The sequence below is a fragment of the Geotrypetes seraphini genome, chromosome 9, assembly GCF_902459505.1.
Source record: "Geotrypetes seraphini chromosome 9, aGeoSer1.1, whole genome shotgun sequence".
Classification (NCBI taxonomy): Eukaryota; Metazoa; Chordata; class Amphibia; order Gymnophiona; family Dermophiidae; genus Geotrypetes; species Geotrypetes seraphini.
The window spans coordinates 76,414,388-76,436,364 of record NC_047092.1 but is presented as its reverse complement, the minus strand read 5'-3'; the positions used below and the strand labels follow the sequence as shown (position 1 = coordinate 76,436,364).

Genomic DNA, 21,977 nt, shown 5'->3' with positions numbered 1-21,977 from the left:
CAGCGTCCTCAGCCCACTCTCTCTCCACTTTCCTTCAGCGCACGCACATAAAAACAAGCAAGTAATTTATATCATTTTCATTCTATTCATTCATAGAAATTAAAGTTTAAATAATGCCAGTCACATAACAAAACATGATTTTACAAAAAAAATTCCCTGCACAGTCAAGCCTGCAAGGATTACTAGATGTCTTTCAACAGCTCCGCTCCCTCCCCCTAACCTTTGTGGCCAAGTCAAAATGATCTACCAACAATAAAATTTTAAAAACACAAAGCATGCTGTACGCAGAGAAAATGTTAATTATCATTTATATTCCGCGATTTTTCAAAGAGGACAAGGCAGATGACTTTATGCAATGTCACCTCAGTAACAACTATACAAAAATAGACAAATTTTCCCCCTCCCTTTTTACTGAAACGCGATAGCGGTTTTTAGCGCAGGGAGCTGCGTTGAATGCCCCACGCTGCTTTCAACGCTCATAGGCTCCCTGCGCTATAAAACGCTATTGCGGTTTAATAAAAGGGGGCCATAGTGTAAAATATAGACAGCATATATAAATTCTCAAAGCAGACACATTTTGATCACTAAATTGAAAATAAAATCATTTTTCCTACCTTTGGTAATTTCATCAGTCTCTGGTTGCATTTTATTCTTCTGACTGTGCATCCAATATTTCTTCCCTTCTTTCAGCCTCATGTATGCTTCCTCTCCTCCAGACCTCATTCCCTCCCCAAACTTTTTCTTTGTTTCACCCTGCCCCTTCTTTCTTTTTCTCTCTCTCCATACCCCCTTTCTTTCTGTATGTCTGTTTTTCTCTCTCTCTCTCTCACCCTGCCCCATTCTTTCTTTCTCTCTCCACACCCTCTTTCGTTCTGTATGTCTGTCTTTCTCTCTCTCTCCGTGCCCCATTTTTCTTTGTTTCACCCTGCCCTCTTTCTTTCTTTCTGGCTTCCTGTCCCCCCCTTTCTTTCTTTCTCCCTGCCCTCCCCTATGCCACCACCATTGGGAAAATACTGCCACTGCCAATGGGGAATAGGCTGCCACTGCCGCCATCGGGAACAGGCCGGCGCCGAGCTCGCTCTGCTTCTCTTCCCCGCGGGGCCGACCAACTCTCGCCACCCGACGTCAATTCTAACGTCGGAGAGGACGTTCTAGGCCAGCCAGGCAGCGATTGGCTGGCCCAGAACGTCCTCTCCGATGTCAGAATTGACGCGAGTGGTGAGAGTTGGTCGGCCCCACAGGGAAAAGCAGGGAGAACTCGGCGCCGGCCTGTTCCGATGGTGGCGGTGGCACTCAAGTGGCTAAAGAGCCGCAGTTTGCCGGCCTAGGGAGAACACTGGAGGGTGGCCAGCTGTGCACCCCCTTGGGACGTAAACCCGGGACGGGGCGGACCGCCCCCCCCCCCACCCTCCCCCACCTTGGTATGCCACTATCTGTACCTCACTCCTTCCCTATGACCAAAAATTCTCCTTTTTTCTATTCTCCGTGTACACAACCATCTCTTTCCCTCCCTTCCTCTCTCCCAAGTCGATGCCTTCTGTGCCAAAAACCCATTCCCTCCCCCACCTCAGCATCTCTTTCCCTCCCTTCCTCTCTCCCAAGTCCATGCTTTCTGTGTCCAAATACCCATTCCATCCCCCACCTCAGCATCTCTTTCCCTCCCTTCCTCTCTCCCAAGTCGATGCCTTCTGTGCCAAAATCCCATTCCCTCCCCCACCTCAGCATCTCTTTCCCTCCCTTCCTCTCTCCCAAGTCCATGCCTTCTGTGTCCAAAAAACCATTCCATCCCCCACCTCAGCATCTCTTTCCCTCCCTTCCTCTCTCCCAAGTTCATGCCTTGTGCCCAAAACGCACTCCCTCCCCCCTTTTGTGTTCCGCGTTTGTCTCCCAGCCCATCTTTGCAACTTTCTCAGCAAAACAGAGCTCGAGCCGAGAGGCTTGTTTCCTGTTTCCTGCCTGCCCTGCCGCGCACAAATAGCCGACCGGAAGTATTTTCCGACATCAGCGCTGACGTCGGAGGGCAGGCTTTGCTTAAGCCCTCCCTCCGACGTCAGCGCTGACATCTGGGAACACTTGCGATCGGCTATATGTGAGCTGTAGGGCAGGTAGGAACAGAAGACGAGCCTCGCGGCTCGAGATGTATTGAACTCCGCGGGTTCCCCGTCCAGCTCTCTCCTGTGCACCTGGGGCGGACCTCTCCCCCCCCCTAGACTGTGGCCTAGGACCCTGAGGGAGCCCGGGCCCCCTGTCAGCTCCGGGCCCCTGAATGCAGGACTGGTAGTACTGCCCTGATGGCGGCCCTGGTCTAGTCGACTTGTTATACTCTGTGTTTCAGAATCATGGTTATTCGATTCTGATAATGTAGTAGTAAATCAGTGAAAATTTTTGACTTATGATACCTTTTCCAAAACTGCATAATGTGAAGAAAGGAGGGGGTTTATTAATATTGGCTAGGAAGAATTTAGCTTGTACTATTGTTGAACTTGATGATATGGTTGGTTTTGAAGTATTATATCTTTCCTCAAAACAATTCAGTATTCTGCTAACATTGTCCGCCTGGAGTTTTCCATGCTGATTTGTCTACATTTGTGGATTTCTTGTTGAGATCAGCTCTAATAATACTGTCTTATTAGGTGATTTTAACTTGCATGTAGATTTAGCTGAGTGATTTAGTTGTTGCCACTTTTTGAAATTGTTCTAGAAGGTTTAGGCTGGTCTCAGATAGTATCTAATTGTACTCATCAAGCGGGGCACGTTCTAAATTTGTGCTTTGTAGACTCTAAGTCATTGAAACTGTCCGATTTGGCCATTCGGATTGAGGCTGTTCCGTGGTGTGGCACAACAAAGAAAAAGAAGACGCAATAATCCACAGTGAAAACAATCCACCGATGTTCCGTCATAGAAACATAGAACATGACGGCAGAAAAGGGCCACGGCCCATCTAGTCTGCCCACACTAATGGCCCACCCCCTAACTACCTCCATGAAGAGATCCCACATGCCAATCCCATCTTTTCTTAAAATCTGGCACACTGCTGGCCATCGTGTGACCATTATTTAGTCAAGTTGGCCATTCATCTCTGTAACAAAAATAAAATACAAGCAGGAACAAACAGCTAGTTTTATTTTCGTGAGAAATGAATTGAATTTGGGAGAGTTGAAGCAAACTTGGTTACCAAAATTAGAAGGGTTTGATACTTTGGATCTTTATGATGCTGTGGATTAGTGCTGCCCGATTCAGGGAAAAAAATTTTGATTCGAGTCAATTCAGCATATTGAATAGATTTTTCGATTCGATTTTCCTGCCCAATTGGATGTTTTTTTTTAAAACATCCTGGTGGGTTTATTTTATAGCCTCTTCACCCCCTTTGCCCTCTCCTACTCATACTGGTGCTGTGGTGTAAACAAAATAAACAAACAAAAAAGACTTTTCCTCTCTCTGTTAAATCCTAGCTCATGTTTGCAGTCTAACACCACCTCTGGCAGGATAGACATTTCAAATATGACATATTGTAATCACAAAATATAAAATAAAATTATTTTTTCTACCTTTTGTTTTCTGGTCATTATTCAAATCATTTTTGTCCCAGGCTTTGGTTGTCTTCTGATAACTTGCATGCCAAGGTCTCCTGCCCATTTGTCATTTTCTTCTTTCTCGGTGCTAATAATCCATATTCCATCTCTGTCCTCACCTTCCATTTCCCTTCCCTTCCCTCCCCCGGAGGTCTGGCATCTTTCCTTTTTTTCGTCTCCATCCCCAGATCCACTTTTTCTCAACTACCCTTTCATCCAGCATCTCTCCCTCCTTCCCTACCACCCCAAAGTCCACCATCTCTTCCTTTCTATTCCCAACTACCCTCCTATCCAGTATCTCTATCCCTTGTGTCCAATTTCCCTCGCTAAATCCCATTGTCCACCATCTCTCTTCTTCGCCTATGCTTTTAGACCCATTATTTCTTCCCCCCACCTCAGTCTGGCATATGCACATCTCTTTGAATCCCTCTTCCCTCCCTCCATGTACTTCTACAACAGGGATCCCCTCCCCCAAAGGCCTGTCCCCCCCCCTGAAGGCCTACACACCACCTATGAAGGCCTGCCCCCTCTCCTGAAAGCCTACCTGTCTCCCCTGTGACGGCCTGCACCACCACCCCTGAAGGCCTGTCCCACCACCCTTAAAGGCCTGCACCTTCACCCCCCCCACCACCACCACAAAAGCCTGCGTGTTCCCCCCTGGCCTTCCGGTCTTACTTTTACTTAATTCCAGCAGCGGAGCAGCCTGCAGAGGATCACCAGTGCTAGTGATCTTTGCAGGCTGTCATCGGCCTCTGGAGCTGTCTTCCCTCTGCCACAGTCCTGCCTCTGATGTCAGAAAAGGGGCAGCACCACGACAGAGGGAAGACAACTGCGGAGGTCGATGACAGCCTGCAAGAATTGCTAGCACCGGCGATCCTCTCTGCAGGCTGCTTCGCTGCTGGAATTAGGTAAATGGATGCGCGGGAGGCCAGGAGGGAAGCCGGGCACCGCAGCACTTCCCGATTGACCCTCCCCCCTTTCCCTCTAAAGCAGGAGCGGTGACTGACCCTCCCCCCTCGCCCCCTGCTTTAGGGGGCGAGGGGGGAGGGTCAGTCACCGAATTGGGAAGCCAATTTTTTTAGTTTTTAAATTGATTCAAATCGATTCACCTAAAGCGAATCGGTGAATAAATTTGAATCGTAAATTGGGCAGTACTACTGTGGATATTTGGTATGATACTTTGACACATTGTTTAACACATTAGCTCCTTTAAGAAAGTGGTGCCACCACAGAGTAATACAGCTCCCTGGTTTTCTATTTATTTAAAGTTTTTGAAACAAGATTTGTATCACTCTGGTGTGGCTTTTACTATGCAAGAGTATAAAGATCAATTAGAAACTTATAAAGATGCTACATTAATATAAAAAAGGAATATTTTGATAAAAGAATTGGTGCAGCAGCATTCTTCTCTAAAGAGTTATTTAGAATTGTCAGAAAATGAACTACAGTATCTCCACCTCAGAATGCTAGCTTATCTACTAGTCAGGATTTCATGCTGATTTTTCTGCTAAAATTCAGAGCACCTTACATAAATTTCATTATGTTCTCTTGCCTTTAGTATTTTTACCTACAGTAAGGATAAGGACAGGTTGTTCACCCTCTCCAAGGTAGAGAGAATGAGAGGGCACTCTCTAAAATTGAAAGGGGATAGATTCCGTACGAATGTAAGGAAGTTCTTCTTCACCCAGAGAGTGGTAGAAAACTGGAACACTCTTTCGGAGTCTGTCATAGGGGAAAACATCCTCCAGGGATTCAAGACAAAGTTAGACAAATTCTTGCTAAACCGGAACGTACGCAGGTAGGGCTAGTCTCAGTTAAGGCGTTGGTCTTTGACAAGAGTGCCGCCACATGAGCGGACTACTGGGCACGATGGACCACTGGTCTGACCCAGCAGCGGCAATTCTTATGTTCTTAGTTGAATGTCAGATAGAGTTTCACTCTTTGTACATCAAAAAGCTTGAGACGATAGCTCAAAGTCTCAATAGAAAGTTTTGTACACTTGATCCTTGTCCAATTAATAACTCCCTGAAAGAGGGATATGTGTCCAAATGACAGAAGAACGCTGTGATTCATCCTATTTTAAAGTGCCATCAAAATCCTGATGTGATTTCAAGTTATTGCCCTATTTCTTCTTTGGGGTTCATTGCTTAAATCATAGAAAAGGCTGTTCTTAAGCAGTTGCAAGATTTTTTTGAATGAATAGGGTTTATTGGATGATTAATCAATTTGTTTTTTGCCCAAATTATTCAACAGAGCTGTTGATTCTGTCCACTTTCATTATCAAATCCCATCCATATTTAATACAGAGATAATTTCTGATGATATTTTTGGATAATATTTTGTTACCATTAGTCATCAGATTTCAAGGTTAAGAGCATGGTGGGAAGGTATGGAATTGGTTCCACTCTTAATTGAGCAAAGTTTCCAGACTGTGGTTAGCAAAAAGCTCAGATTGGTATTCCATTGATGTGGGATTACCCCAGGGATCTGCATTATCTGCGGTTTTGTTTAATATCTATTTAAGGCCCTTTGTCAAGCCCTCTCTTAAATGAGTGGTGTTTATCATCTCTAGCAGGGACAGTTACAGAAATGTTGAGCTATTTGTATAGTTGTTTCGGTGTAATCAACAGCTGGATGATTAGTAATCATTTAAAGTTGAACATTAGTAAAACTCAGGATTGATGTTTGGGAAGTTCTGAAATGTTGAAAGTGCCTTTGTTTGAAGTATCTTGTAAGAATGTTAGCATTCCTATACTTGACTGATGTAGATATCTAGGAGTACTCCTTGATTCTACCCTTTTTTTTTTTTGTTCAAACATTTTTATTGATTTTATCAATAAGTACAAAAGTACACAAATGTTAACAAGACAAGCCATACATCAGCATCATAAATCTTGATTAGCAATAAACTAAACTACCTTATCGTTTAAGCTTTCCACCCAAAAACACAAGTCCACTTTAAAATAAGTCAACTCCTCATTCAAGGCAATATTTTGAAGGAAAAAAAATACTGTATATATATTTTTAAAATACGATATGCTCAGACCCATAACCAAAATATGATAGGATAGCACCATCATAGCAAAATCAATATCCCAACATGCTCTTCTTTAATGTTTTTAATATATAATTCACCATTTTGTAGATCTTGGCATTGTGAGTAATAACTCTTGACCTAGACAAGATCAATGACCCCAGTAAGGACACATATGAAATTGAAGTAGTGTCTTGGGTGTTTGAGCTCTTGTGAAGAATTCATGTTGCATCAATTTGTTCTTTGTTTCTTTGAATTTTTGTTGTTTTGAACAAATTGTAATTTTCCACATGTCATTTAGATTTTTTTCTTTTTCAGTAGTTTATATGACAGTATATATTTTAAGTGTGGCACAGTGGTTAAAGCTACAGCCTCAGCACCCTGAGGTTGTGGGTTCAAACTCATACTGCACCCTGGGCAAGTCACTTAATCCCCCATTGCCCCAGGTCCATTAGATAGATTATGAGCCCACCGGGACAGACAGGGAAAAATGCTTGAGTACCTGAATAAATTCATGTAAACTATTCTGAGCTCCCCTGGGACAACAGAATAGAAAATTGAAACAATATATAAATATTTGCTGAATGTTTCTGGTTTTATTATGTAATTGTGTGTTTTATTGTATATGTTTTGTTGTGCCCTGTGCAGAACTATTGGATGTAGTGGGCTATAAAATTTTTTAAAATAAATGTATATTTAACAAATTTGAAGCCAAAACTGAAACAACATTCAAGTTAACAGAAAGAGGCATTGTTTGAGAACGTATAGATTTAATTTGCTGAGCCACATCTGTCTTCCCGTGAGGAAGCAGAGGGGGAGTAAGGGGGGGGGGGGGCGGCGGACCACCCCAGGTAATGTCTTGGGGTCATTGGCACCTCTCCAACCCCCCATGTCACGCTTGCACCATCCCTTCCCCACCATGTACCCAGCATGAGCAACTACTCTGGTCTGCTGCTCACGCCGGCCTGGCTCCCTCTGCAATCACTTCCAGGTTGCGGGGCCAGGAAGTGACGTCAGAGGAAAAGCCAATGCCAGCACGAGCAACAGGCTGGAGAAGCTGCTCATGCTGGCAACGATTTAAAGAAGTATGTGGTGGGAAGGGCGCGAGTGTGGCATGGGTTGGGCGCAGAGGAGGCAGCACTGCTGTCATTTACTATGTGCTAAACCATGCAGTACGTTTCTAGAACAATGCCATTTCAATGCTGGTGTTAAGATCTAGCATGCGCTATATCGCGCCTTAAGGCCCTAACACACCTTAGTAAAAGGAGCCCTATATTACTATATACAAATCAAATACCTACTTGCCTAATATAATTAGAAGCAAATTTATTTTTGTTAGTATTGTGTGTTTGTAAGATAACTTTCTGTTCCGGGTTGTAAATACTAATTGAAAGAACAGAATTACAGGGCAGCTGACACTTGACTTTAGCCTCTCTCCTCTGTCCATGGCTTTGATCATGCTACATCTTTCTTTGTGGCTAGTACTCTGGAAAGTATCCCAGGGTCATGGCCTGTTGCCTAGTCAAGAGGTATAAACCTACTGGCTTAGATATTTGAAGCCAATGATTTAGCAGGGGGGCCTTTGCTTCATCTTTTGCACATTTCCCATATAACCCAAAGCAGACTAAACAAAACCAGTGTGAAATCTCATGGCTTGATGCTGCTCTGGTTATATTTTTTAAGCTGTCATCCGTTCAGTTGTACTTGTGTTTATTCCGTGGATTTACAGCTTTTTTTTTTTTTTTTTTCAGCCTTTTCTCAAATGTTTTAAACCTTTTGAAAAGGGATTGAAGTAAGCAGTGGTCTATGATTAAAGTCTAGTGGGGCTACTTTCTCCAAGCTGCTCTTGTGCAGTAGTGTCACACATGGTAGCATTTAGGAGCTCCTTCACAGCTGAAGTGTTTCAAACACTAATGAATGGAAGTTTGGCTGTATAAGGCAGACAGGCTTTAAAGCATGCTTTACTGAATGGTGTACTGTAGTGGCCTGGGAAAGGAAGAGAGTTATAAATTGTCAGTTAGCCACCCAGACAAAATGAAGCCATGTGGAAAATCAAATCTATTAAAGTATGAAGACTGTTATGAGCTGTTTTAAGCTGGTCGTTCTTAAAAGGTTTCAGTTTGATGCAGAGGTAAATGTTTACCTGTTCTTCCTAGAACTTTTTCACACGCTGTGTTATGAGATGATGTGCAGATTTTGATTACAAAAAAAAAAAAGATCAACTTCTTATTAAGAGTACTTTTATGGTAATGTTTGTTATGTGTAGTGTGCCACCCAGGCCCTGAAAGGTGCTGTGAATTCATTAAATAAGCAATATGAAGAGACTTGCATAGTGCATCCAGGAATGTGTAAGATCCATAATCGCCGTCGGTGACTCTGAAGTTTGGGGAGGCTAAAGTGGGAAGGGGTTAGGGCAGTATGTGATAGAACATAGCACGGTAAGTTTCAATCCTTGGGGTGGCAACACTTGTGTCAGAACTTCTGAATATAGCAGGGAAGGACCCCCCTTTACTATGTCCTTCTGCCTTCCCCCATAACTCTGTTAATAATTGTAGCATGCAAGATAAACATACTCAAGAGGATTATCTGTCAAAAAATATTGCTCCCCCTCTCCTCCCCTCCCTCCAAATCCAGCATTGCCCCTGTCCCTCGTCCCTCCCACCATCATCCTTTTCTTTTTCCTTCAATCCTCTATTAACCAGTATCACCTCAGATCACAAAAGGACAGCGAGGAACTACAGAGAGACTTGAGCCAGTTAGAGAGATTGGTAGAGACATGGCAGATGAAGTTTAATGTGGAAAAATATAAGGTAATGCATTTAGGCAGAAAGAACAAGGAGCACGAGTACAGCATGTCTGGTGCAACTCTGGGTAATAGTGAACAAGAAAAAGAGCTAAAGGTACTGATAGATAGGACCCTGAAACCCTCAGCACAATGCGCGGTCGCGGTAAAGAAAGCAAATAGAATGTTGGGCATGATAAAGAAGGGAATCACGAGTAGATTGGAGAGGGTCATAATGCTGCTTTATAGAGCAATGGTCAGACCGCACTTGGAATACTGTGTCCAACACTGGTCTCCCTACCTAAAGAAGGATATAAAACTGCTCGAGAGGGTGCAGAGGCGAGCAACGAAGCTGGTAAAAGGTATGGAGAACTTGAACTACAAAGAACGACTTAGAAAACATGGATAAGCGAGTCATCAAATCAATAAATAAACTTGAAACTTGAAAAACTTGACTGTTCTCCCTTGAGAAGAGAAGACTGCGAGGGGATCTGATTGAGACTTTTAAAATAATAAAAGGAATTGACAAGATAGAGCAGGACAAAAAGTTATTTACGATGTCACATGTGACTTGGACAAGAGGTCATGGACTGAAGCTGAGGGGGGACAAGCCCAGGACAAATGCCAGGAAGTTCAGCTTCACACAGCGAGTGGTGGACTCCTGGAATGCTCTCCCGGTGGAGATTACTGCGGAACCCACCGTTCTAGGATTTAAGGGCAAGTTAGATGCACATCTCCTCGAAAGGCGCTTAGAGGGATACGGGTGATTAAGTTTTCGCCAGGTTATACCTGGCCGGGCCTCCGCGGTAGCGGATCACCGGACTTGATGGACCCAGGGTCTGATCCGGAGATGGCAGTTCTTATGTTCTTTTACCCTCACCCCCACCATCTAGCATCACCTCACCTCTTTCTCTGTGTCCCCACCCTTTCCAGCACCATTACCCATCTTCTCTCCCCTCCCTAACATCAACCACCACCATTACTCATCTTCTCTCTCCCCTCCTCCCCCTTCCCAATCATTCACTCCACCGGCATCTTTACCAATTCACTATTCAACAAGAAATAGAATTCACAACCTTCCCCCCCATGTGTCCCACCTGCTCTTTCACATGCTCACTCTGCCTGCCAGGCTGCCGACTCCCTGACACAGGTCACACCGTCTATGATATAACTTCATATTTTGAAGGGTGGGATCAACAGAACCACTAGTGGTGTGCAGAAGGCTATGGTCCCATGGTTTATCATTGTTTGCAGTTACCAAGTCAGGGAGTTGGTGACCTGGCAGGCAGTGGGAGCAAGTGGAAAAAGCAGGTGGGACGTACAGAGGGAAAGGTAGTGATTTCTTGTTGCTTTTCCAAGAGGGCAAGGGACCACAGGGAGTGGAAGGTAGTGATTGGGGCAGGGGAGGCTTAGCCTCCCCAAATCTCTTTATACATGGGCCTATGGTAAGGCCTCTTCAGGCCAAAGAAAGTGGAAGATGGAGCCTGTTTTAGAAGGAGGGGGTGGGAGCTCATTTTAAAATGTATGTTGAGTTTATGTTTCTTTGGATATCTCACCATGCAGACACTGAGCTGTTTGCATGATTGTTGACCCTAGCATGCTTTTAAAAATGAGTGGTTATGGCAGAGATTAGTTAATTCTACTGGCAGCTTAAATAAATGGAATCATTCAGATTGCTCTTCATTTGTATTTTATCCCTGTGTTAGTAAACTGCTACCATTAGGAATCTGCAGTAATTAAACCTGGATGCCGTTAATATTAAAACTTACCTACCACTAAAGAGACGACTTTTTAGAAGGAGATTTTTGTTTTTTAGATAAGGATCAATATAACTACAACCAAGTTTAATTAGATTCCTAATGGTAGGGGTCCATTGGCACAGTCAACCTCGAAATGAGCACAAAAAGGGACTTGTTTCTTAAGACTCACAAAGGTTTTGTACCAAAGTGTTAATTCTGTAAAGAAGGTGTTAAGATTTACGTTACATATGTGCAAATATGCATATACAGTAGACACAAAAAATCTGGCTATGCACTAAAATTACATGGGTGACATTTTCAAAAATCTGATTTAGACATTTTCCATAAAATATTCAAAGTCAGAAGCACAGAAATGTCCATTTTCAAAAGCCAAACCGCTAGACATCCAAAAATATTTTTTTTCAAAAATCACCTAGTTGGATGTCTTGGCAGACAGGATGTCCAACCCTTAGGACACCTAATTTTATACCCAATTTTCGACTACATAAACATCCAAGTTGAAAACGTCCATATCCAGACCATTTGGGCATGGGAGAGGCCAGCATTGTGATGGACTTGCCACATAGACATGCCAGTAGAGCAGTGGGACACCTTAGAGGGCACTGCTGTGAACTTCACATAAAGGTACATCTCGACATAACCCCTTTATAATTTATGGTGAGTTCCCAAAAACTATTCCAAAATCTACTATACCACCTGTCTACCACCACAATAGCCCTTATGACTACAGATGACACCTCTATGGCAGTAGAGTAGGGTTTTGGTGGCCTAACACTTTCCACCATAAATGTAATAGAGTGGCTTATGAGTTTGGCTCCTCCTTTCTGTGCTTCACTAGCCCACCCAACATGTTACTTAAGACACCTGTGTGATGCTCTACTAGGCTCTCCCATAACAAGTGCTGCTGATCTAGAGATAGGTATGTACTGTTTCATTGAGATCTTTGTGGGTTGGGATGGGGATAGTGACCAGTGGAGGAGTTCATAGCAGTCATTAATTAATCCCTCCAGTGGTCACCTAGTAAGTTTGGATACCTTTTTGGCGCTTAGATTGTTCTAAAACAGGTCTAGCCCAAAAATCTTAAGTTCCTTCTAGGACAGAGGTAGGGAACTCCGGTCCTTGAGAGCCATATTCTAGTCGGGTTTTCAGGATTTCCCCAATGAATATGCATGAGATCTATTTGCATGCACTGTTTTCAATGCATATTCATTGGGGAAATCTTGAAAACCCGACTAGAATACGGCTCTCGAGGACCGAAGTTCCCTACCCCTGTTCTAGGACATCCTGGGAAAGGTTTGATTATCACCGCAAGACGTCTAATGCTAATCCACCAAAAACTTACCCATAACACGCCTCCTAACATGCCCCCTGGAATTCGGGATGCATAGTGGGCAAAACACCTTGCTAGACATCCAGAAAGATGTTCCCTCGTGTTCTAGCAATTAGGACATCCAGGAGCCAACTTATGATAGTTTTTGGACATCTTTATTTTTTATTATGAGCCCCTTAGGCATACACATGGGCAGAGCCTAAGCAGAGTGTGGGCAGGATTCACTCATGCATAACTTAAAATACTGTTAGTATCACTGGCTTCTGGGTGCAAGCATTTACACTAGTTGTATGGCTGGCATAACTGTCAACACCAAAACACATACTGTAGGTCTTCAAACCTTTACAAAATCATCTATTGGTGTGGGTGAGATCTTGCAAATAGGTCATCCAGGAGAGTTCTTAATTGAATTGAAAGAGTTCCACTATTTTGGTATCAAGTATGGAAAAGATACTGAATGTATTGTTTTGCATTAAATAACTCTAGGGTTCAGAAATCAACTTCAAATGATAGCTAGCCAAGCTATATCTCTTATTCAATAGTACAGTAGTTCTACTAAATTCATCATATAATCTGGGATCTCTCCATGGAAGATTAACCCCCCTCTCACCCCCCAATATACATAATCTAAAAATACCTCTTGCTTTGAAAGGAAGCCAGGGTAATCTGAGATATAAAGGCATCACCTTATATCTTGTCACTGCAACATTCTGGATGATTTGTAACTTTTAAGTATACTTACATTATATTACATTGGTGTCTTCTATCCCGCCAATACCTTTCAGTTCTAGGCAGTTTACAACAAGAGTTGGCCTGGGCATTTCCAAGGAGAATACATATGTAGTATGCTTTGGGATCTGTGTAGGGTCGATCAGGTTTAGTTAGATCATTGACAAATTTTTTTGAATAGAAAAGTTTTAAGTTACTATACAACCAATATAAAGAGCATTACAGTAATCTAGTTGGGACAATACATAGTATAATTCCTATTTCCCTGTGTTTTTATGCATTATTGCATTTTGAGGCTTATCTATATGCTGTGTTAGTTGTTCATTGTGGCTTTTAACATGTGGCAGCAATGCAATGCTGCAATAACAATTAAAACAGAAATTGCTTTTAGGGGGCATGGAATGTTATTGTATGTTAACTGCTGATGTGACAGAATCAGATGTAGGTTGCTCCATTTTCAGAGGTGGAACTAAATACATTCTACGATCAAGCACACAGTTAATGTGCATGATCAATTATTTCTCACATTAACAAGTTGGCTGCTTTCCAAAAGTGCTGGGAATGTCCCTAAGAATTATCACAAAGGTTTTGTACCTAACATACCTTAACTTTGGGTCTTAATGTACATTAGGAGGGCAATTCTATAAAGGGCTACATAGATTTATATGTCTAGAGGGCACCTAATTTGTGCCTACTTTCTTTATAAAATATTAACATAACTGGGTGCATATATGTATACTGTATATTTTTCCTCACTTCTTGTTCTATCCACTTTGAGGTCTAAGATAGCATTACATTACATTTAATTACATTTTTTTTTCTTTAGGAGGGGAAACACATATATATTTTTCCCAACTTCATGTAATAGGAAGCAATTTCTATTAATTGTGGTCTATATCCAATATAGAAACATGATGGCAGTTAAAGACCAAATGACCCATCCAGTTTGCCCATCCACAGTAACCATTTTGTCTTCCTCTTTCTAAAAGATCCCATGTGCCTATCCCAGGATTTCTTGAATTCAGACACAGTCTCTGTCTCCACCACCTCTTCCGGAAGACTGTTTCACGCATCTACCACCCTTTCTGTAAAAAGTATTTCCTTAGATTACTCCAGAGCCTATCACTTCTTAACTTCATACAATGCCCTCTCATTGCAGTTTTCTTTCAAGAGACTTGCCTCTTGCGCATTTAGGCCACATAAGTATTTAAATGTCTCTTTCATATCTTCCCTCTTTTACCTTTCCTCCAAAGTATACATATTGAAATATTTAAGTTTGTCCCCGTATACCTTATGATGAAGACCACTGACCATTTTAGTAGCTTTCCTCTGGACCGACTCCATTCTGTTTATATCTTTATGAAGGTGCAGTCTCCAGAATTGTACACAGTATTCTAAATGAGGTCTCACCAGAGTCTTATACAAGGGCATCAGTACCTCTCTTTTTATGCACCTTAGCATCTTTCTAGCTTTTGCCGTCACCTTTTTGGCTACCTTAAGATCATCACATACTATTACAACCAAATCCTGCTCCTCTTTTTGTGCACAAAAATTCTTCACCCCCTATACTGCACTGTTCCCTCATGTTTTGCAGCCCAAATTCATGACCTTGCATTTCTTAGCATTAAACTTTAGCTGGCATTTTTCAGACCATTCTTCAAGCCTTGCTAGGTTCTTCCTCATATTCTTCACACTCTCAGGGGTCAGTGTTCTCCCCAGAAATTTTTTCCAGCCGGGTGGCATGAAAAAGTAGCCGGGTGGGGCGGGATGAGGAAATTTGGTGGTGGGGAGAATGAACCCCCTCTTTTACTAAGGTGCGCTAGCATTTTTAGCGTGCTCAAACCCCTGTGCTACGTGGGAAAACTAGCGCCAACTCAATGTTGGCGTTAGCATCTAGCACACATGGCAATTCTTCCGCGCGCTAAGCGCACACTAAAACCACTATCGTAACTTAGTAAAAGGAGCCCTAAATGTATACTATTTTTATTAGTTAATTATTATTATTATTTTCCAATGCTCAATATGACTTCCTTTTTTAAGGTTTGACACTTGTGCCAGAATATTTTTACTAAATTTAAGGAGTATTTGCCCTCTTTCAAATGGTATAGAGGTTTAAAAAAGGGAAAGGCATTAATGAAGTCATTAGGTTCAATCTAGCCATTTATTTCTGCATGAATTTAAACAACTAAAAAAAAAGATAAATATAGCTCATCCAGTCATACATGAAATGGCTCTACAGCAGGGGTGCCCACACTTTTTGGGCTTGCGAGCTACTTTTAAAATGACCAAGTCAAAATGATCTACCAACAATAAAATTTTTTTTAAAAACCCATAAAGCACACTGTATGCAGAGAAAATGTTAATTATCATTTATATTCCGCGGGTTTTCAAAGAGGTCAAGTCAGACGATTCTAATTTATTAATGTAAGTTGTGATGTTATATAATACTTTGGATGCATTTTGGAAAGTAACATAAGCATATATCAATTTTTAAAATTCTTTGTTTTTCAGGAAAAGACATCACAAGAATCTGCAGAGGAAGATTAAAAGACCACAACATTACATTTCTACCTCATTCAGCAGTTGGGTCTTTTGAAGGGAGAAGACACTGCCTTTACCACTTATTTTCTATTACCGTGGTCTTTACATTCTTGCATGGGGAAATCATTTAATCTTAAAAAGGACTTTATTATTCACCTTCCTTGATATCCCTTCACAGTCCCAGGTTTAATGAAAACTGCTGTAACACAGAGGGGCACAGATTGACGCAACTTGTAATGTTTTCTTCTTCTTTACCCACTGATAGTCTGTTGAGCTGCTAAAGAAGGGTGAATGGGTCTGAAAAGTTTGAAATCAGCTTTAGTAAACACAAGAAAAATTGTAATACATTGAGTTATTTATAAAGGGCATTCAACCAGGAGCGTCTTAACGTGTGACACCAGGAGGCCTTCGATGACACAAACCCACTTACTTAGTAAACTCTGTTTAGAACACCAAAGATAAGGGATAGGCACTACTTTCTCTTGTAACTTTCTTTTAGACTCTTACTTGATATTTTTCACAGACACGTATTTCAGGAAGAATATAGGGTTGATTTGTCATTTCATTCAGCTAATCACGAATAACACGTAACAGGAAAACCTTCTTTTCATCTTGCAAAAGGGAAAAATGACAGGATCCAGGTTGATAGAACACACAGAACACACCTTGAGGATAGCAATGTGGGCAGAATTACTCGTGGACATGTGTGGTGCAGTGGTTAGAGCTACAGCCTCGGCACCCTGAAGTTGTGGATTCGAATCCCGCACTGCCCCAATCCTGGGCAAGTCACTTAATCCCCATTGCCCCAGATACATTAGATAGAGTGGGAGCCCACTGGGACAGTTAGGAATAATGCTTGAGTACCTGAATAATTTGTAATCCGCATAGAATTGTACGATATGCGGAATATAAATTATTATTTTTTTTTTTTAATTAGCTTGCTGCACAGACAGGCATTGTTTAGCAATACTAAAGAAAGCCATCGTCAAAGTTTAAAAGCCCTGGTCTAGGAAAAGTAGGTTCTCTTGGGAGAGGGAGGGGAGGCAGTTGTTTAGTTTTTCTTAAAAAAAAGGTACCTCTGATTTATACTAAATTAGGAACATTCCTAATCTCCCCCAAAGATTAAAGTACTTTGTTTGCTTGCAGATAATTTTTGCCCTTGTGAATTCCAAAGGAAATGAATTTCTTCATTGTTCAGCAACTTGGATGTAAGAAGCTTTAACATGTACCTCAATCCCACGTGAGCTTATATTTTGCATCAAGCAATATCTGTACTTAGAACAAGGGATGAGTTTTGGGGTGGTTCTGCTCAAGCAGCAATCGTTCATATTTTCACTCAAAGCAGCACTTTTATGGAAAAAAAAAATGCAATATGACCCCACTATGCATGACTACCTCTGATTTTCCAATTAGTTCTGCAACCTGAAAAAACCATGCTGCTATGCATAAACAATGCAGGAAACTGGTATTGGGCAGTTGATCACTGATTATCTACACCCTTCTTTTATATCAATTTCAACACTTAGGGCTCCTTTTACGAAGGTGCGCTGGCGGTTTTAGTGCACGCACCGGATTAGCGCACGCTAGCCGAAAACCTACTGCCTGCTCAAAAGAAGGCGGTAGCAGCTAGCAGGCGTGGCAATTTAGTGCATGCTTTTCCGCGCGTTAAGGCCCTAGCGCGGCTTTGTAAAAGGAGCCCTTAATTACAGTTAAAGCAATATGTTACTTTATCAGCCTAACTGTAATTATTTTCATTTTTAAATGTACTTAATCTCTTTTTTTTTTTTTTTTTGCTAGATGTCTGTGTAATGTACTTTTAACTTGAATATATTTTTGTACTGAATTGCTCATAGGTTTGTAAGGATAATTTTCTTCTATGACACTACATGACATAGAAAACTTTTTAACTGTAACATTTAAATATTAATGTCCAAATTTGTACCTCAAGCAATGGACTAATCAATTGACAAAGACCTACCTCCAGACTTTCAATGACATGAACTTGTTACTTTCAGCATTACCTTTTGAGATGTTTGAAATAGTTAGGACTGCAACTAATCCCTAATCAAAGTATTTTTGTAAAAGAACTTTTGAAACGAGTTCATTTTAAATTACGTTCTTAATAAGAAACCTTCAAAGAAACTTGAAGTTTTGTAGGTGGGAAGCAGCAAGCTCAGCTTTTGCATAATGCAATCATAAATATATTTTTAAATTAGTAGATTGTAAAAAAAAAAAAAAAAACAAAAAAAAAAACTTGATAAGTATGTTCATGTATTTTACACAAATGTGATTGTTTTGTAATATGTTTCAACCAGATTTATTTTAAATGCTTCGTGTAGAGTTTTTATTCTTCATGCTCTTAGTCAGTATGTCTACTTATTAATATTGTATTATTAACTGGGCCAGGGATAGTTCCTCAGGAAGTCTCGTGTCCTCATGGCTTTAGTATTGAGTCAAATGCTACTAAAGATAACTGCTTACAGCTATCTTTAATGAAATGCTTTTTTTAAAGAAGCAATATACTGTACCTCCTAAGAAACCTGCAAGGTGATCATGGTTGTGCACCACTGAAAGAGCTGATCTGGGGTTTAAAACTGGATGGATTAGCATTAAATGTTGGACAGACATATTGACTTGTTCTGCTTCATTGTCAAGTTTAGCAAAAGTCATTAGGCGTTTGGCTTTTCTTGTTTTCTTAAAAGTTTTAACCTTACTATTGATAATTGAACAGAAGCAGTTGCTATATGTTGGTCAGACTTCAAGCTCTGAGGGACTTACAACTCTGATGAAGTTAATCTTGTATTTTCTCTGTATTGTAGTACAATCAAAAACACATTGCTACCTCTTAGGGCCTACTATACCTCATTTCTCAGACTGAAAAACAACTGGTGGCCACTAAAACAGATAGAACATCATAAAATTTTATATATATATAGTTTATTTTTGTGGGAGATAAATTTTATAAGACTGTTCTTTGCTGTTAGTGGTCACAGCTGTCTAAGACTGGACATTATTTTACTTTTCTTTCATGTCTGCAGCATATAAATATCTGCAGGAGAAAAGTATCAAGATGCCTAACTGCAGTTTTTTTTTTCCTGTTCTTTGAGTGTTTTCTAACTGTATTACCTTGTGCTTCATTTAGAGTTGCTGTCTATGATTGTACTTTGAATTGCTTGCTTGTTGACATTGTTTCTTTAATGGATTATCACACTCTGTTCACCACAATAAACATAATAGCCTCTGTGATCCTAAGTGCCATGTGTTTGTTTCTTTTTTCCATTTTCTTAACTTCAGTCTTCAACCTTCAGTCTTTCCTGCCCTGATACAGCATTCCAAGATAACTTTAATGACCCTAGCCAACTCTTTGAGACCTGTTTACCAACGTGCTCTAAGCATTAACATATGATTTAGAACTTAATGCCTGATTCTATAAAAAGCACCTACCAATCTAGGCACCTAACATAATTTTTTTATTGGTTCAGTCTGCACAGTTAAATGAAAAGCACCATTAAATTTTTTTTTTTTTTAAATTAATTTGCTCGTAGGTGCCTACAATTCGATGTGGGTGTCTACACTGAGGTGCCTAATCTGAAAATAGGTATGGTTAGGGGTGGAGTTTGGGCTTGGATTGAGTTAGGTGCCAATATTTTAGGCCAGGAAAACCTTGGCCTAATATACTGGCACCATTGTGTCTCCAGAACTCTGATTTCATGCCTTCTGGCGGTTACATTTGGGCTAGTCATTTGTAAAGATCATGTTATCAATACCTTGGATCCCTGAGGAAGGCATGTTTTGCAGAAACACAGCCCGTGTTGGGTCCTTCTATGACAAATGTGGATTTTGTATTTTAAAAGGATTTGTTGAATAAAAGCAGCGTCAAGAACATTGAATTTCCACAGTCTTGTCTGTTTGGATTGTCCTCCTTTTCCTGTGGAAACTTAGGGTCATCTTCTCTTGTCGTGCCTGACTTGAGTTAGATGTCACTAGGCACCATTCTACCCATGGCACCTAACTGAATAACCACACAGAATAAGGGAACACACTTCAACCTAACAATTGTATAAAGCAACAAGTGTATACAGTAAAACCTTGGATTGCAAGTAACTTGGTTTGCAAGTGTTTTGCAACACAAGCAAAACATTTTATTAAATTTTAACTTGATATACAAGCAATGTCTTGCAATACAAGTACATACAATATACACACATCACAATTGAGCCGATGGTTCTTCTCTCTCTGACGCTGCAGGAGTGTAGTGACTGTTCTAAATGAACGAGGTCTTGCAATACAAGTACGTAAAGTATACACGCGTCACATCATCGCAACTGAGCCGATGGTTCTTCTCTCTCAGACGCTACAAGAGTGTAGTGACTGTTCTAAATGAGCGAGGTCTTGTAATACAAGTACATATAGTATTATGTTAAAGTTTGTGGGTTGTGGAATGAATCGTCAGAATTTCTATTACTTCCCATGGGGAAATTTGCTTTGATATACGAGTGCTTTGGATTACAAGCATGCTTTTGGAACGAATTAGGCTCGCAAACCAAGGTTTGACTATACAGTGGTACCTCGGTTTACGAGTGCACCGGTTTGCGAGTGTTTTGCAAGACGAGCAAAACATTTGCAAAATCGGCGCCTTGATTTACGAGCGCCTCCCCCCGCGATCCGGCACCCTCCCCCATGCAATCCGGCACCCTCCCCCCACAATCTGGCACCCTCCCCCGATGCCTCTTACCATCATCTGGGCACCGGCACCGGCATGTCCAGTGCCGGTGCCCGAAGATCGGCCTCCTCTTCTGCTGGGCCTTGAGCATGCGCAGATGCTCAAGGCCCAGCAGAAGAGGAGGCCGATCTTCGGGCACCGGCACCATGCACAGGACATGTCGGTGCCCAGATGATGGTAACAAGCGGCGGGAGGTGCCCAATCGCGGCGGGGGGTGCCCGATCACGGCAGGGGGGGTGACGGATCGCGTCGGGGGGGTGCCGAATCGCGGGTGGAGGGGGCCCGATCACGGGGGGGAGGGTGCGGGATCGGGCCTTCGTGGGGAGCAATGCCGGTTCTCTTGGGGGGGAGGGGATCGTATCAAAGCGAGTTTCCATTATTTCCTATGGGGAAACTCGCTTTGATAAAGGAGCATTTTGGATTACGAGCATGTTCCTGGAACGGATTATGCTCGTAATCCAAGGTACCACTGTATTTTATTCTTTTCCTTTCCTGCTGAGAGTTATAACACTATAGAAAAACAGCCTCAAAGACTCAACAAGCACAGAGAGCAGGAAAACTGCCCGAATGAACTATGCTTTTCTGGAGCACAGAAAACTATTACTGGCTATTGTTGCCAGAAAAAAATAGCACAACTAAAAACCCATTTTCTTGTAGGAAAGAAACAGAGTGCTCTAAAAAAAAACCCCCAAAAAACCAACAACCTGGCAGCATTATTTAAGCAGTTTATCAAAAGCAGTCACCTTCCAGCCAGGAAAGCAAAATTATATGTAAGAAAGGGTTTTCTAAATTAGAAAATGCAGGGCTATCAAAAAAAACAAAAAAAAAACCCCTAAACCTAAAAAGAGAAGACTTGTCTTTATATAAAAACCAAAACTAAGCAAAAGAGTAGAACTTATCTTAAATCCTTCTGTTTCTGCTTCACAGAGCTTTTTTGTGCCATGCACTGAAACAAAATGTTCTACACTGCAATCCTTCCTACCAAGATGTACCACACTAAAATCCTTCCATACTACAACATTTCACTCCCAGGTGGACTTAGTTTCAATTATAGTCTCCAATTATATAGTTTCCCATGAAGTTTCTCAAGAAAAAAATATAAAGAAAATAGACAAAACAGGAGACTTATCTTTAGTTCATGTAGGGAGTCTTTTGTTCCTGACTCTCCATGCCCAGCACTTAGGCAAAAAAAAAATAAAAAAAAAAATTGTGTCACATTGAAATCTTTCCACACTTCAGCAATTCACTCTTGACTTTCAGTTGAACTTACTCCCAACCTGCTTCAAAAAAAACCCCTTCTGTTTACTATAACTATATCTTCTCCAATCAGACAATCTCTCATAAAGTATTTTTGTTGAAACAAATCATACAGTCTCGACAAGGGCTACTTGTTTTGCGGGAAATTCCGCTGCTTCAGGAGATCCAAAAGAGAGATCCTAACTTTGAATAGAACGCGTTAGGTGCCATATTCCTCGGCGACTACCGAATTAGGCACTGTTTAGATTC

General features: G+C 41.4%; 1 protein-coding gene across 2 annotated transcripts in view; it reads left to right on the top strand.

Annotated features, from left to right (window-relative positions):
• HMGA2 (high mobility group AT-hook 2) overlaps window positions 1-17,518 on the top strand; it is a 370,719-nt gene extending 353,201 nt beyond the window's left edge. For both annotated transcript variants that reach the window (XR_004540723.1, XM_033959754.1), the window contains one exon: window positions 15,719-17,518. Coding sequence is in view for 1 of the 2 variants with exons in the window: in XM_033959754.1 (XP_033815645.1) it covers window positions 15,719-15,754 (36 nt within the window). In the remaining variant the exon portion in view is untranslated. The remainder of the gene's footprint in view (window positions 1-15,718) is intronic.
• Window positions 17,519-21,977: the final 4,459 nt, after the last annotated feature.